At 32.6% G+C, this 16,705-nt stretch overlaps 2 protein-coding genes across 3 annotated transcripts; both read left to right on the top strand.

Moving 5' to 3' along the window:
• The first annotated feature begins 2,671 nt into the window (after positions 1-2,671).
• On the top strand, positions 2,672-3,448 carry LOC107426506 (protein RETICULATA-RELATED 4, chloroplastic-like). The gene is made up of 2 exons (XM_060812806.1): positions 2,672-2,966; positions 3,216-3,448. Exons 1-2 carry the CDS (start codon positions 2,793-2,795, stop codon positions 3,339-3,341), a joined length of 300 nt encoding a protein of 99 aa, XP_060668789.1. The 5' UTR covers positions 2,672-2,792; the 3' UTR covers positions 3,342-3,448.
• A 446-nt stretch (positions 3,449-3,894) lies between these two features.
• LOC107426417 (APO protein 2, chloroplastic) lies at positions 3,895-8,270 on the top strand. Of its 2 annotated transcripts, none has more exons than XM_048465783.2 (4): positions 3,895-4,049; positions 4,457-4,625; positions 6,106-6,449; positions 7,279-8,270. In XM_048465783.2, the coding sequence occupies exons 1-4, from the start codon at positions 3,943-3,945 to the stop codon at positions 8,108-8,110; spliced, it is 1,452 nt and encodes a 483-aa protein (XP_048321740.2). In that variant the 5' UTR covers positions 3,895-3,942; the 3' UTR covers positions 8,111-8,270. The 2 variants fall into 2 exon arrangements, with proteins under 2 accessions (XP_048321740.2, XP_048321744.2); XM_048465787.2 differs by having other exon boundaries at positions 3,916-4,049; positions 4,429-4,625.
• The last annotated feature ends 8,435 nt before the right edge of the window (positions 8,271-16,705 follow it).

Below are 16,705 nucleotides of genomic sequence, written 5' to 3' on the forward strand. Positions count from 1 at the left end.
ATAAGCCAGCGTTTAAAATTTTTAAACCTTCACCATTGCCCATAAATATCTTTTATGATCCATTGTACTTTTATTTGCCTACTAAATTGGTTGCATGTGGTGTGCAGTGATTTGTTGCATCCGAGTTAGGATACCAATTTCAATCAATTAAAGAATCAGGGAGAGTAGCCATTGCAGTCATATTATTGGGATTGTTCTTGTTATTTGAACCTTGATAATTTTAGCATATGGAACTATGTTTCTTGGTCTTGAACAAATTTATAGCCATGACCTGTCCGTGATAGCTACCTCTACCACCAAAATTTGCAACTATATCATCTCCGCTATAGTTTCCTTGACCTCCATAAAAGATATCTAACTTGATGCGTAGGATCCTAGTGATGTGCCAAATTTATTTGGATACATATTTCTGTTTGATGAAACATTAACCTTCATGGAATCATCAGTGACAATATTATGATGATCTAAATGATACTCATGTGCCAGAAGCATTGAGCACACATCATGTAGTTTTGTAGGTTCAGTTATTGTATTAAGAAATATAGCAAAGGCATCATACTCAATTCCAAGCCCATTAAGAATACGAAGAATCTAATCTTCTTTAGAAATTATATGACCTGCAGAAATAAGAGCATCAGTAATATTTTAAATTTTCAATAGATAATCATTGATAGTTCGCCTTTCTTAATTGATTGTAATTGAAGTTTGTACTATATCTTTCTAGCCTGTGATTGTGAGAGAAAAAACCATTCAGTTCTTTCCCATACTTGAAAGGATACTTCGCGTCCCACCATTTGAGTCTGAGCATTAGGAGTCATTGAATCTAATAGCTAAAATATAAGAATTTGATTATACTGTATGGTAACATAGGCACTGTTGGTGACGTTCTTATTTTGATCTGCATCAGTGAGAAATTCAATAGGCATTGCATCTCTATCTAAATGTAAGACAACATTCTATTTCCCTTGATAGCCATAAGGGATTATGGATGCTATTGGAGAAAATATTATCATCAAGTTTTGTGGAAAGTGCATGATTAAACATACCTGAAATCTGAACAGTAAAATTGAAGGTGCAATCAACATTAGGGATTTCAAGTGAAGCCTAAATAAACATGTGAAGAAGTTTGCTACATGGAGAATTAGAAAAGTTTTGCATTAGATAAATCGGATTTGGAATTGGAGGTTTGCTAAAGACAAAGATGTATTTCAATTTTTTTATTTGTTTTTTTTGTTGTTGTTGCTTTTTGGGAAATATAATTCAATGTTGAAGGATGATGAAAAAGACAGAGGGATTAGCAACCAGTCATCATTTTCATCAAAATTTAATCAACATTACTAGAATCCAAACTCCAATTTAGCAATAATTTTCTCTAATTTACGATTTAAATGTTAAAAAAATGAGAATTAGAAAAAAAAAATGGAGAGAAAGGGTGAAGAAGAGAATGGCGAAAGAGCAAAGAGGAGGAGAGAGAAAGAGGAAGAATGTTAATTTAATATTGTAAATTTAAATTAAAAATCTTAACTTTAATTTATTCACTAAAAATTCTTTTTTTAAGTTATTAATTCATTTTTAAAATATTTTAATTATTAATTAAACCATGGCTAAAATATTTCTAAATAGAAGTTAAATATATTTTGTACTATTGATTATTATTTTTTTAATAAGTATTAGTTTATTTATCAATTATATTATTAGAAAAAAATAATGGAAGTGATTAATTTTTTAAAAATTATTATTATATCTATTAATTCATTTTATGATTTTATAATATATTAAACATTATTATATGAATTGATTATTATATAATTTTATTAAAATTGATTTTTTAAAGAAATTAGAGAGCATTTTGATCATTTGATATGCCACAAGGAAAGAGAAAATAATTGAATGGATGGAATCCAACAAGGGATGTCCTTGCAATTTAGAAAAACCTTAAGACTTGTAGTGCAATTAAATCAAACATAAGGGGAAAAGGATGATATATACCTTTAAAAAAAAAAAAAAAGCAAATTTCAATTGTATCCTTTCAATTTTACTATAAATATATTTAAAACCTATGATTTTGAAAAACCATTATTAACCACTTTTTAGTTTTTGATATATATCATAATAGACCTCTTTATTTATTTATTTATTTTTTTAAAATAATTTTAAATTTAAGACTAAAGAAAAGTTAAAAACTAGTATTTATAATTAAATAATATTGTAAAAATATAATTATGACTTTTAACAGTTAAAATTATTGATAGAAACTAGCTGATCGAACTAAGTGATGATTTCCTAAAATATATGGTTTAATAAAAATAGAAACTAGCTGATCAATCTATGTGATGATTTCTTAAAATATATGGTTTAATTATCATTATGATAAAATTAAAGAGGTTTAATAAAAAAATTTGTATAGATCAATTGACTTAACGTATTAAATATTAAATTAAAAAATTTTAAAATGTAGATTTTTAGAAGTAATTTTTAATTTTTGCGCTTTACTAGTTTTTTATTTCGAATTTTGTACACTCTAATATTAATTATAGGGATAAATATATTTCAGTACTTTTTATAATTATAAATATTTCACCTTATAAAATTAATTTTGACACATTCGTACTTTTTATCTAAAAAATTATTTTAATATATTCCATCGAATTGGACCAAGTGCATCTCAAGTGACCCCCAAAAAAATATTTTTTTCCTAAATTTTTGTTTTGGATTTAGGCAAGAGTAAAAAATAGAAAAAAAATAAAAAATAGGGTAGGTTGTTGGAGAGCTTGCTCAAGGACTTGCCGGCGATGGTCCATGCTGGGAGGATCCCTGGTTTGGTAGTGATGAGGTTTCTGAAGCTGGAGAAGTCGGGGATACTCCGATGGCTGCTTCAGTTTGAGGGCTTGAAGGAGAGGCTTTTGGCCGATGATTTGTTCTTGGTCAAGGTCGCCATGGAGTGTGGCGTCGGCATCTTCACCAAGGTTTGTCTTTTTTTGTTCTTCTGGGAAGCAAAATGCAATCTTTTTTTTTTTTTTTTTTCTTAAATATATGTTGAATCAGAAATCATGTGGTTTAATTTCTATTTTGGACCGTATGAAAAGTTGAGGGAATTGTTTAAAAGAAAAGTTAATGGAGAAAAAGACTGCATTTTTTTATTTATTTTTTTCATGTTGGATCAGTTAGACTGGTTTTCTTGTTGTTAATCTTATTTTATTTTGTTTGTCTTGTAGACTGCCGTGAAGTATGAACGCCGCAGAGAAAATTTCTTCAACAAGATTGATTTTAGGAACCTACCTCATGTTAGAGTTGATTCTTATCTTAGCCGAGGAGGAGGGGGCTTTTGGTTAAACTCTTAATTCTAAACAGGCAGCAAATTAGTCAAACTCTGTTATGTTTTATATTCTGGATATTTGTAGTTTCCATCATTTAAGATTGAGGTATATTCTTTCTTAGGTAACGACCATACTTGCAGATTTCATGCTTCCACGGTGCGACATGAACTTTTAAAATAATAATATATACACACATATATATATATATATATATTTTTTTTTTTTTACTTCTGCCTAAATCCAAAGCAAAAATTCAGAAAAAAATAAAAACGTTGGGATCATGTGGAGGGGACGTGATCATAATCTGATGAAATCCGTTAAATTTAATGTAATTGAACTATATTTTTTATCATATAGAAAATATAAATATATTAAAATTGATTTTAAAAAATTTAATTGAAATATTTGTAATTATATATGATACTGAAATACATTTACTTCTTAATTATATAAATGATTGTTTAATCTTATTAATTAAAACTCAAAAAGATTCATATTATAATAAATTAAAAAAATTAAAAATTTAAATTGCGCAATTGAAACGTTAAAAGTATAATTTAAAAATAATAATAAATTAATAAATGCATAATTAAAAGCTAGGGGTATTTCTGTAAATTGATAATGGATGAGACTCTTGTCTGCTTTGCAAGTAGAATTTATCTATTCGCTATTACAAAGAGGAGCACCTGGGCTGCCTTCGACCCTCTTCATCGCTCTTCAGAATTTGCTCTTGTAAACTAGCTCTTCCTTTACCTCCTTTATTATATTACTAATTCGTTTTCATTTTAGAAGCTTCTGGTCGATTCTCTAATTGGGTTTTGCATTACATCTTTTTTTTTTTTTTTTTTTTTCAATTCAAACACAACGTAAATCCAAAACTCAAAACTCATGCTGGATTTAGTATTTTTAAGAGTATTTTTCATTTCAAAAGCATTTTCTTTTTGTGAAAAAATCAGAGCTCATGGGTTGCATTTTACTTGTTGAACAGACTGAAAGTTGTGTTTTCTGAGAAACTATTATCATCATATTCGCTACTTCTTAGTGTGGATTGACTCATAAAGTCTGCCTTTTTTAATTTATCTTTTGAAATGTTTTTGCGGGTTAATGGCAGCTTCTGAACATATATTTCTGTTTCCAAGGATGAAATGCAGTTCTCACAGTTCCTCGTATGGCACTATGCCTTATTTATGTGGTAGAGCAATAGCTTCACCTCCCAAAATGCTGCCTTTCAGGGTTCCTTTCAATGCAAAATCAGATCCTCTGAAGCTTGACCTTTACCCTCGTCTGGGTTTGCTTCATTCTTTACAGGTATGCTAATGGATTCTTATTAGATTATGCTTTTACTATTAATCAATACATGATTTTTTGGATGAAATTGTTTTAGTTTAATTCGTGTTTCATGTATGAAACAATTTGCCCCGTCACATAGTATTATATGGTTACAAGTTATTTTTTGGTGCTTGTGTAATCAATCTAATAAGTCCTTATGGTGCAAACCATTTTTTTGGACACAAAAGGCACTGTAGTTTAATAGTGCGGTTGATTGTTATTTCTTTTAGAGTTAATTCATTCTTAACCGTTATTATATCATAAATAATAAATATCAATCCTGGCTGATTTATATTTTTACCCTTGATGCTTTATTGATTGTTTAGTATGATCCTTCCATCAGTTAGTGACCAGGTACAGTTAATATGCTTGTCGGTTTATTAGTTATGACAGTTATGTCTCCATGTGAATTGTAAGTGGGTTAATACATAATTTGTAGCTAGTATTCTTTAATTACATTTGTCCAGTATAACAAAGCTAGATTAATGTTTGCAATTTGTCAGTGCAATCACTTATTTGAAATGTCAAATGTCACTTTGAACATTAATTAAGCCTGCTGCTTCTCAGAGTTCTGGATAACGAATATTTAAGAGTATGAGGATCAACTCTGCAAATGTCTTTATCTCTTCTCACTTGTATACAACTTAAGAAGTATGCTGTGATTGTGTCAAAATCTTTGGTTATTTGGTACATGTGTGATCATAGTTTTGAAATTTCTCTTTTACCCATTCTCTTGCTCGATTTCTTTGAAAGCTATTTTTCCTTACAGTTCCAATTAGGTGGAGTTCAATGGTTGTTCCCTCTCAATGATATTTCATATGTATCTCTCTAAATCGGTGTTGATATCGATGCAATTCAAATTTGCAGTGTACAGATTGAAATATACAAGCAGAACAGGGTGTGCTTAGTGAGATTATTTGAAAAAGAATGCTGATTTTGTTTTATTTGAAACAATCTTAGGAAGATGAAGTGAATTATATGACCTGTCTAAACGTAATGGCACATTAGTTCATGTACTGACTTGAATGAAGTTCTCCTACTTATGAATCTACTCATTAACTTTTTTGCCCATATATGAATATTGTAGAATTTCAGAAAACTATGGTCATGAAACAATAGTTGTAGAGCAAACTTCCAGGAGACCGTTCAATATGAACTCAGAAACAGCTTCTGCATTGTATACACTATTGCTTCTAGTTATTTCATTTTCAGAGTCTTCAATTGACTTTTTGACAACTACCGCTGATTTTTGTTTCCAAAATGTTTCAGTCATTAGTCTATAACCTTACCTCTTTATGAGGAGCCAATATTGACCACTTTAACAGCTTCTAATTTCCATTTCTTAGTTACCTGAAATGTGTAACTTCGTTCTTCGTTTTAACCATACTTGTCAAACATTTTTCTATTGAGCATGAAAAGGCTTTATTTTATTTTTGTCATAATATTTGCCTGTTTGCAGTGTGGGAACACTAAAATCGAAGTTCCATTGCAATCATCTCGGAAGAAACAGCGATCATATGCCTTTGTTATAAGGGGTGATCATCCTCAAAATGCTGATTTGCCTCGTTACTATTCTAAAAAGGAGAAGAAACCTTTTCCAGTACCTATAGTGGAGTTGAGGCGTGCTGCCAGAGAAAGGATCAAAAACAGTAAAGGCAAGCCTAGAAGACCAATTCCGCCTCCAAAGAACGGACTGCTTGTTAAGAGCCTTATACCAGTTGCCTATGATGTGTTTAATGCAAGAATAAAATTGATTAACAATCTCAAGAAGCTTTTAAAGGTGGTGCATGTTCATGCTTGCAGGTAAGTTTTCTTCTTCGATTCCTCCTATAGACACTCTTGGCTGTGGCAGAGCTTGACACATGGAACTGACTAGCATTAAAAAAGCATGGGGTTTTCCAAAAAGTCATTGTTAAATGGAGTTGTCAATTTGTCACATATTTGATCACCAGTAGTCTTCATTATTCCGGTCAGCCCCTAAAAGATTTTATATTATAACCTTTGTACTATCATCCATATCTGATGAATGGTACTATTGCATCTTCTCATTTTCTCACCCAACTTATATCTGATGGTTATGCCGACCATTCCAGTTGGATTTTCAGGTAGAGCCATTAAGCCTTCCTATAAGAGACGTTCCTATAAGAGATGTTTATGTTGTGTACTAATAACCAACCATGGATATTATAGGAAGGTGTCAATTTTCTGCCAGTACTTTACATGCAGGATAGAAAAATCTTATATTTTCTTCTCAACATGAATTTTGACTCTATGTTGATTAATTGTTAATAACATGGACCTAGGAGAGCATAACTCTTGCATGTAAGCTCACCAAAAATAATGGAATTATATTCTGGAAAGTCCATCCATATGATACCAATTCTTACATTCTTTTAGGTAGATAAAATGTTTTACTTGTTGCAATTTCATTTGTTGCAACACCTTTATGTTAGCAATTCTACTGCATTTGATTTCCACTGAGCAATATGTCCTTGGAAAGTTAGGATACAATCTTTTAGTGGTGTAATTGATTCTGTTTGGAATTGTATACAAAGATACTGCTTCCCCACACACTCTTTAACTGCAGAAGTTTCATATTTATTTTAATGACTGCCTTTTGTTATTTATGCAGTTGGTGTAATGAAATCCATGTAGGCCCTACTGGACATCCATTCAGATCTTGTAGAGGCCCAAATTCTAGCATCCGCAAGGGCCTCCATGACTGGACAACCGCAACTGTTGAAGACATATTTTTGCCAATTGAAGCATACCATCTCTATGACCGCCTTGGAAAGCGTATTCCTCATGAAGAGAGATTTGCAATTCCCCGGATTCCAGCACTAGTTGAGCTCTGCATTCAAGCTGGCGTTGATATCCCTGAGTTTCCCACGAAAAGGAGAAGGAAGCCAATCATCCGTATTGGGAAGAGTGAATTTGTTGATGCAGATGAAAGTGAACTACCAGAACCTGTCCCTGAAGCTCCTGAGAAACTGATATTAACTGAAATACCAGATTCAGAAATAATAGGCCCTTCTAGTGAAGACGAAACAATCTTGCTTGCAGAGGAAACACTCCGAGCATGGGAACAGATGAGAAGAGGAGCCAATAAGCTAATGAAGCTGTACTATGTAAGAGTTTGTGGCTATTGCCCTGAAGTACATGTAGGTCCTAGCGGGCACAAGGCACAGAACTGTGGTGCTCATAAGCACCAACAACGAAATGGGCAGCATGGTTGGCAGGCAGCAGTGCTCGATGACTTGATTCCACCAAGATATGTGTGGCATGTTCCTGACGTTAATGGACCACCATTGCTACGGGAGCTCCGGAGCTTCTATGGGCAAGCCCCAGCTGTAGTGGAAATGTGTATGCAGGCAGGTGCTGCCGTGCCTGATGAATACAAAGCAACCATGAGGTTAGACGTGGGGATCCCTAACTCTCTTAAAGAGGCTGAGATGGTCGTTTGAGATGATTTATATTTTATACTACACCCTCCTCCCTATTCTAAATACAATGTAAACTATTTTTAAAGATTATTTGGTGCATCTGTTAGTCATAAAATGTAAATAACATAGAATTGTTGATTAATGATTAGCAAGATAAATGAATCAATTCTTTATCATGGAAGCTTTGCTTGAGACCTCAGCAACAACTTAAGAGCAACCCACTTAATCCACTGGGAGAGATTTCAGGCTTAACGTTATGCAGTCACTGCCCTATAGCTGCATGTCACCAGGACCAAAAGACAAAAAATCAACCTACTTGCCTATGGTTGCATGTCACCAGGACCAAAAGACAAAAAATCAACCTTGTATATTTTACCATGTAACTTTTTAAAATCAACATTAAAATTTTATCAGGAATAAACATTGGTACTTCATTAATAGTTACTCCAGTGTTTTTAATAATCCCTTTATTGAAGGACCGAATAGAAGCCCAAGATCAAATGAGATAAACAGATGTTGAATATCAGTGGAAAACCCTATATATATATAAGGTCAAAAAATTCATAGCAGACAACCCAATCCTGCTGGTTTGGCTTTTCAATTATGTATATATATATTTTTTTAAATTCTTCTTTTTTGTTTTATTTTTTATTTTTGGCTGGAAGGGTCAATAATCAGACCCTTAAAAAGTGGTCTTAATGTAACTAAAGCCACATAATTATCCCATTGCTAGCTGCATGGAATAAGTCCTGGAAAACAACTGAAAGCACAATCTGATTATACAAACATCCTTTTAAGGATCAACTGCCACGTGTCTTCTGCCTGAATTATCATAACGACCTGAAGAAAAACACATTAGAGTCGAAGAAAAGAGAGAGAAAACAGAAAGTTTGGCAGGTGAAAAAGAGTGATCACCAAATTAAGTGAAGTGAAGACAATTATGGCAGGACCTCAGCAAGTGAAGGCAGCAGGCGCACAGCCCATGAAAGGTCCTTCACCGGCAGAGCAACCGAGAGAGGTACTTCACCAGCGCAGGAAGCTTCCCTACTGTCCTATCAAAATGGCCACGGCTGGCTTTGCTATAGTTTTGACCCTCGGCTACTTCACCTTGTATTCCAAGAAGAAGCCTGAGGCCTCTGCTCTTGATGTTGCCAAAGTAGCCACCGGGACGTCTAGTCCGGAGAATACTCACCCACGGAAGTAGATCATTGAGTTTCCATACTGATCTTTCATTGTTAAAAACTACTTAGGTTTATTGTCCTTTTTTATTTTTCTCAAAAGGGCTATGTTTTGCTTCATTGTTGTTTTATGATCTTATTTGTTATTGGGTAATTTTTTTTTTTCCCTCGAATTTGCTCTATATAACTGATAAACAAATAAGAATTTTCATGTTTAAGAAAGTATTTTATGAGAATGCATGCATGAGAATGATGCATTATCTTATTAGATGTTTACTAAAAATTAAGATATCAATAATGCTATAAGAAGAAATTATGGGCACTATCATAGGTAATTCATACTGGATGCCATTATGCCTATTACTTAAGCGCCTTACATAACTTATATGATGGAGCCTGAAGCCCAGAAAAAAAATATAAAAAAATTAGTGTCATAATCACGCTGCTGCCTTCGTGAATGAACAAAATTTGCACAAGTAGTACTTAGAATGCCAAATTATTAACCAAATGACGTAACGATTTTAAATTAATTTGTATTGGATTTCATTTACCCATTTGAAGGTTAACCTATCAATATTTAGTTTATATAAATTTCTCAACCATTAATATATTGTCATATAGTTTAGTAAAAAAATTTGTGTCTCTAACATAGAAGTAGTATGACAAAGTGGGTTAGCTCCAATGGTAGAGCATTCCTATTTTAATCAATGAGAGCACGAGTTCGAATCATATGAGAAGCAGAAGAAACGAATAGTTTGTATTTGGATAATTTATTAAAAAAAAAAAAAAAACATACAAGCGAAAACTCATATAAGAACCTGTGCATGAATAATGAATAATGGACAAGTAAACCTTAAAACATGAAACTAAATGCAAGCCAATGTTGTTTCTTAACTTGATGATTTTTGACTATTTAGTTTTTGTTTTTGATTACATTTAAAAACCAAAAACAAAAATATGTTTGGTAACCATATATCTTTTTTTTTTTTTTTTTTTTGTTTGTGGTTATGAAAATGAAAAACAATAATATGATTGATAACCGTTTCCATTTAAAATAATAATAATAATAATAATAAAAAATAAATATATATGTATATATATATATATATATATATATATATTTTTTTTTCCCTATCGAATCTACCTAAAAACAGGATAAATATAATATCTCATCCTAGTCTCCAACTTTAACATGATTCAAACGGATCTAGGATCTAGAACCACTCGAATGGAACTGAGATTTGAAATCATTCAAATGGAACCAAGATGTATCGCCTGAAAGATAAGGATCTAAACTGCCTAGATGGGATATGGATAGTTGATCGTCTAAATGGGATCGGCATCCGAAATCATCTAAATGTCACAAGATCTGGATTCGCCCAAACGACATTGAAACCCAGGATTGACTAAAATGGACCGGGACCCTGGATGGCTCAAATGGCATTGAGAACAAGAATTTCCCCAATAATACTATAGCTGTTGATCTCCTAAATGTGACAGGTACTTAGAATTCCCCGAATGCCATCCTATTCTTGGATCATTCAAACTAGATAGATACATAGGACCTCTAGAATGGGAATCAGATTTGGAATCCCTAAGTGGCATAGTACAATTATATTCGTCAATTTTTTTTTCAAGATCTATTGTTTCATTTTTTAAAAGGTTTTCCATTTAAAAATTATTCCATAAAATTCAACTTGTACTCCAAATCAATATTATAAAATTAGAACTTAAATAGTCTAAATTAATGTTTATTAAAAATATTATAAACTGGATCAAGTATGATATAAATATTGAGTATAAAATAATAAGAACATAATTTTATAAAATAATTATGAAAAGTGCAGTAGAATCATAAATTGAATATCAGAAAACCAATAATATACTTAGAAATATAAACAATTTACGATATGATATATCTAATATTGGCAAGTGGTGTATGGCGTCCCAAAACACCATCGGATAGTAAAAGAAAAGGAACCTCAGGGATGAAACCATCTCATGACCTATAGTGTCCTAAAGGCATTGTGATAATATAAGCATGTGAAATAATCTCACCTCACGACCCTTAGTGTATGAAGAGAATCGTGGCAATAATGAACCTGTGGGATGAACTTACCTCACAATCTTTAGCGTACTACATGTATCGTGACAAACTTCTATGCTATAATATAATATTGTATTGAACTACTGTACTATATGATACATTAATTAAAAACAACAATACAATATTTATAAAACAATCTTTTCAATATTATATTTTTCCACTTTTCCAAATAATACTGTACTATAAACTGTAATTTAATATTCAAGTCCAATTGTTTATTTAAATATTCCAAGAATTCCAAATAACTATTTCATGCCAAAGCTAAATACCAATAATGAAACATCTATCAACAGACATTATTTTTAAGCACTTAAAAATATAAAACAATTAAACATGCTTAAAAATATATATTTTTCAATCCTTCTTTTCAAAATCAATTATATTTCAAAAGGACTAAAATATCGATTTAATTACCAAAATATTTTAATTCAAATATTCACAAGTTCATTTTGAACTCGTTAGAATTTGAAACCATTAAAATTTTTATCAAAAAGCCATATGAAATTATAATATATATATATATATATATATATGAGAGAAAACCAATATTCATATATGCACAAAAAAAAAATTTAAATCAAATCATAAATATACCATATTTAAACCATATATATATATATATATATATTATACTAGCATGCCCAAATTTATTTAAAAATATAACCATTCACAAGCATTGCCGATGCTCACTCATGCTTTTCCATAGAGTCGCTTCTAGACTTAATATAGGTGCCTATAGTATAATAAAATATATCTCAGGCACCAACAATTAAACCAAAGATATTGGTTTGTACCAAATATCTTAAAATAATTTATACAACTAAAAAATTACATAAATTGGACATCGAGCGGTCAAATTATACCGTGAACCCTTAGAATCCGATTCCAAAAATTGGGATTTTTAACCCAAAGGCCAATTTACAAAATTGAATCTTCCAATAGGTCCTCTTAGAATCTAGTTACACTAATCTGACCTTAATTTTGTCCAATTTTTATCCAAACATAGTCCAATTTTATGTAGTATTTAACTAATTGACGCAAAAATGGAAAATTCAAATAAATTTACAAACTTAACATCTACAGAAAGCCCAAGAGATAAGGAATACATTGGTATGCTCACCTTGGTTCAAAAGTGTTACTGATGGCTAGAAAACTCATCGGAAAACTTGGTCAAATTTTTCATTGATAGATCTCTCAAACCTTTAGAAATCTTGGCAAACAGAGTACGGGAATGGATTCAGAGGATTCAAAAATGGGAGAGGGGGATTGGGGTAAACCTAGGTCAATTCGCGCCTAAACCCGTATTATATTAGCCCGGATCTCAATTAAGTTTAAGTTTTTATGGGAAAATCTTAACCCCTAACCAACCTGTGATTAGAAATTTTGGTATAATGAAGACACCACAATAGGTTATGGAAGCCCTATTGATAAATCAAAACTAAAACTAATGGTGTTTTAGGTGTTCAAAGAGAACTAAGAAATTTCTATTTCACAATTAATTTTCTGAATAATATTGAAGCTGCATTCTCCGTGAAAAATAACCCTCAAATAGGTTAAAATCATAAAACAATAAACCCTAAAAAGTTTAGACAAAATCAACCAAGCATTGTTAATTTCCTAATGGGGTCGAAATTCCTTCCCTTTCCTAATTCTAATTTGATTAATTAATTTCTTTATTTTGAATAGGAATTAATTAATTTATAATGGAAATAATACAATAATAACTTTTCTAAGTTAAATTGTCCAGAAAATAAAGAAATAGAAACCAAATAAAAGACTAATTTCCTAAAACAAAAAGTGAAAATCAAATTAAGAAACTAGTTGAATAGTTTGACCACTAAGCTAACTTTGACCAAATTCCAGCTTGTAAAGCCTCTAAATCAGCTCCCATATGCCATGTAGGATGCCAAATAGGATTATTTATGAGTTCCACACGTTACCCTTGCTTGGACTAAAGAGAAAATATCAAATCAACAAAATTCAGTAAAGCCAGCAACAAATACAGGAAAATCGGCCAACTATTCCCTCTACATGCAAATGCCCATTGTGGTTGCTTTTGATTCTACCTTGGCTTGATTCCATGACCTTTTAATGATATTCACTGAATCCACGAAGTGTTGGATCCATTCCATATCGCCTGGAGTTCATATTTACACGAAAACAGCTACTCGGGTCTGTATCGACCTCCACCACTTGGATGCTTAAAACAGGCTTTGTATCTTCAGGTATGGACAAGCCCTTTTGAAAATTGATAACTTCCTGTATAAAGGTAGCCAGGTTTTCCTTAAATTTCTTGGCTTGAGCCCTAGTGATCATCCCAGACTTTATCCGTATTGGATTAGAACCAAGTGGGTAGTCGGTTGTGAGGGCACGGGCAGATTCTCATCATTCTCCTCCTTTTGAAAGGATTTGCTCTCAAATCAAAATCATCACCTGTAGCAAAAGGAGATAAGTCAGCAACACTAAATGTAGCACTAACATTATACTCACCTGGTAAGTCAAGTTTGTAAGCATTTTCATCAATCCGCTCCAAAACTTGAAAGGGTCCATCACCACGCGGCATAAGCTTTGACTTTCTTTGCTAGGGAAACCTCTCATTTAAATGTAACCAAATGCAATCTCTTGGATTAAACACTATTAGAACAAATCTTATAAACACCAATTTATTTTTATAGAAATCACACTTTTTAAAGTTAGTAAATAATCTCTTCCAAATTTTCAAATTTCCACTAGGTAAAGCTCTTAACAATGCAGATAAAATTCTATACAACAAAAGTATCTTTAAATAAGAATCTTTATAAATTATGACCAGCAATGGTTCTTACTCAAAATTACTTTGTTAACATCTCCAAAGCTAAGATAAATTTTTTTATTTTTCTTCTCTTTCCTCTCTCTTTCTTTTTCTCTCACGACCATTGCTTTCTTTCCTTCACTCACAGATTTCTCACTATTCCTCTCGACTTTCTCAAGTTTCTTTTCACTCTTGGGTTTGCCTTGGTTTTTCCACTTAATTTAAGTTCTAGAAATCTTACTTGGTTGATCATGTTCGGCCTTGCCTCCTTGAATGGGTGTTGAAGCCGTAGGTGCCACACTTGTCTTTTCTTTGAGCTTTTTGGCCTCCTACCTTTGTTGTATTTGAAGTTGGTATCTAAATACCTCTTTGGGAGTCAATGATTCCAGCTTGACCTTTTTACCTTCAAATCTAGAAAAAATAGCATTCTCTTAACCATAATGTATAGTATATTTATCAAACTTTCCATGGTCTACCTAATAAAATATGTCCGACATGCATAGGCACAACATTACACAAACCAACATCCACATATTTATCAATGCTGAATTTTACTTTGACTTGTTTATTTACTTTCATATCACTACTATCATTAGGTCATTGTAATCTATATGGTTTAGGATGTTTAATTGTTGCTAAGCCTAATTTTTTCACCATAACATTACTAATTACATTTGCAAGACTTCCACTATAAATTATCATACTATAAATTTTACCTTGGATTTCATAACGAGTGTGGAAGATGTTCTTTTTTTGTATTTGATCCTCATCCTTGTATACAGTCAACACTCTCCTTGCCACCAAGCTCAATTTGGAATTTGAAGCCTTTAGGGTTTCGGCTTCATCTTCAATTTCTTCCTCTTCATGCTCGGACTCAATTTCAGCTTCACCACTATCGGAATCCAACTCACTATTGTCCTTCAACACCATGATTCTTTGGTTTGGGCATTGGTTGGCAATATGTCTTGAGCCATGGCACTTAAAGCCAACAATATCTCTAGTTCTTGAAGGTTTAGGATCAGATTTACCTTCATTCCTTGGTGCTTGGACAGATTCGATCTGAGCCTCCCTTTTTGGTCGGTTGGTGCTTTCATCACCAAGCTTTGGTTTTGGCTTGTAGTCATATGTGGGATTGCTTCTCCAAACTCTTGGATTTGACCTCACACTATTTGATACTCCTCCAAACTATGTATTTGTGCCCCTCCTCTTGAATTGATTCTCAAGTTTGATAGCCACATGTAACATCTCTTCCAATTCCGTGCCATGGTTGCTTCTCTTTCTTCATTCATGCTCAATCTCATCATGAGAATCTCCATCTCCTTGTAATAATCCTCCATGGACCTACTACCTTGTGATAATGATTGGAGCCTTTGATGCAGCAACCTATGGTAATGAGTCAGTACAAATCGCTTCCTCATGGCACCTTCCATTTTTCGCCAAGTAGTGATGGGTTCATCTCCAACTTTTCTTCGGGTACTTTGCTCATTTGTCCACCATTGGATGCATAATGACCAAATTCCAAAGCTACTAATCTAACTTTCTTAGCCTCTGAAAAGTTGTGATAATCGAAGATCATCTACATACACTCCTCCCACTCTAAGTATGCCTCTGGATAACTTTTTCCCATGAAAGGTGGTATGTTTACCTTAATATATCAAAGATCATCATCCTTATTCCCTACTGGTCTCCCATGGATAGGCCTTCCTTGGTGTGCAAAAATATCATCAACTTCCTCTTCAAAATCATCTCCAAGTTACCTTCCCTGAATTCTTCTCTAGGTTGACCACGACCTCCTCGACCTCGACCTCAGCCACCATGTCCATCTAACCTTGGATTTGGCCCACCGTGTGATGTTTCTAACCTGTCCATCCTTTGATCCAGGTGATCAAAGTGAGCATTCATCCGCTGTAATTGCTCCATTACCGCCATCATGTCCGTGTGCTCACCTCCACTCCCCGAAGCTCGGGAATCATCTTTGAATCCTACGGATTCCTCTTCATTAATTCTTAATGGTGCATCTCCTCTTCTCAACCTTGAATCTGCCATGTTAGTATGAATAACATAAAAATAAAATAGAACCTCACAAAATCACTCTCTTATATGTTTCACTCAAACAAGGTCTTAACACTCGTGTTTGTACACTAGTTTTGGCTTTTGACCCTTTTTTAAGTTCACACACTCTTGTATTTTTCCACTTATAGAATTAACTCAAAGTTCTAATTAAAACATACTTAAACAGCAACTAGATCACAAGTATACCTTAATTTAAACTTATCAATAAAACAGCAACTAAATCAAATAAATATCGAGGTGGAATGAAAATACATATTCTCTGCTTTTCTAAGCAAAAACAAGGTAAATCAATAAGCAAATTTTGGGAATGAATTAAAAACTGCCCAGAATATTAATGAAGCAATAATTCAAGGAATAAATATATAGAAAGAAATTCACAGACAAACAAGAATCAAATTGAACAAAAATATAGGATAGTTGTTGGTTGTTGTTCTTTGTAATTCAAGATATTGTATCAAATCTTTTAA

The sequence above is a fragment of the Ziziphus jujuba genome, chromosome 1, assembly GCF_031755915.1.
Source record: "Ziziphus jujuba cultivar Dongzao chromosome 1, ASM3175591v1".
NCBI lineage: Eukaryota > Viridiplantae > Streptophyta > Magnoliopsida > Rosales > Rhamnaceae > Ziziphus > Ziziphus jujuba.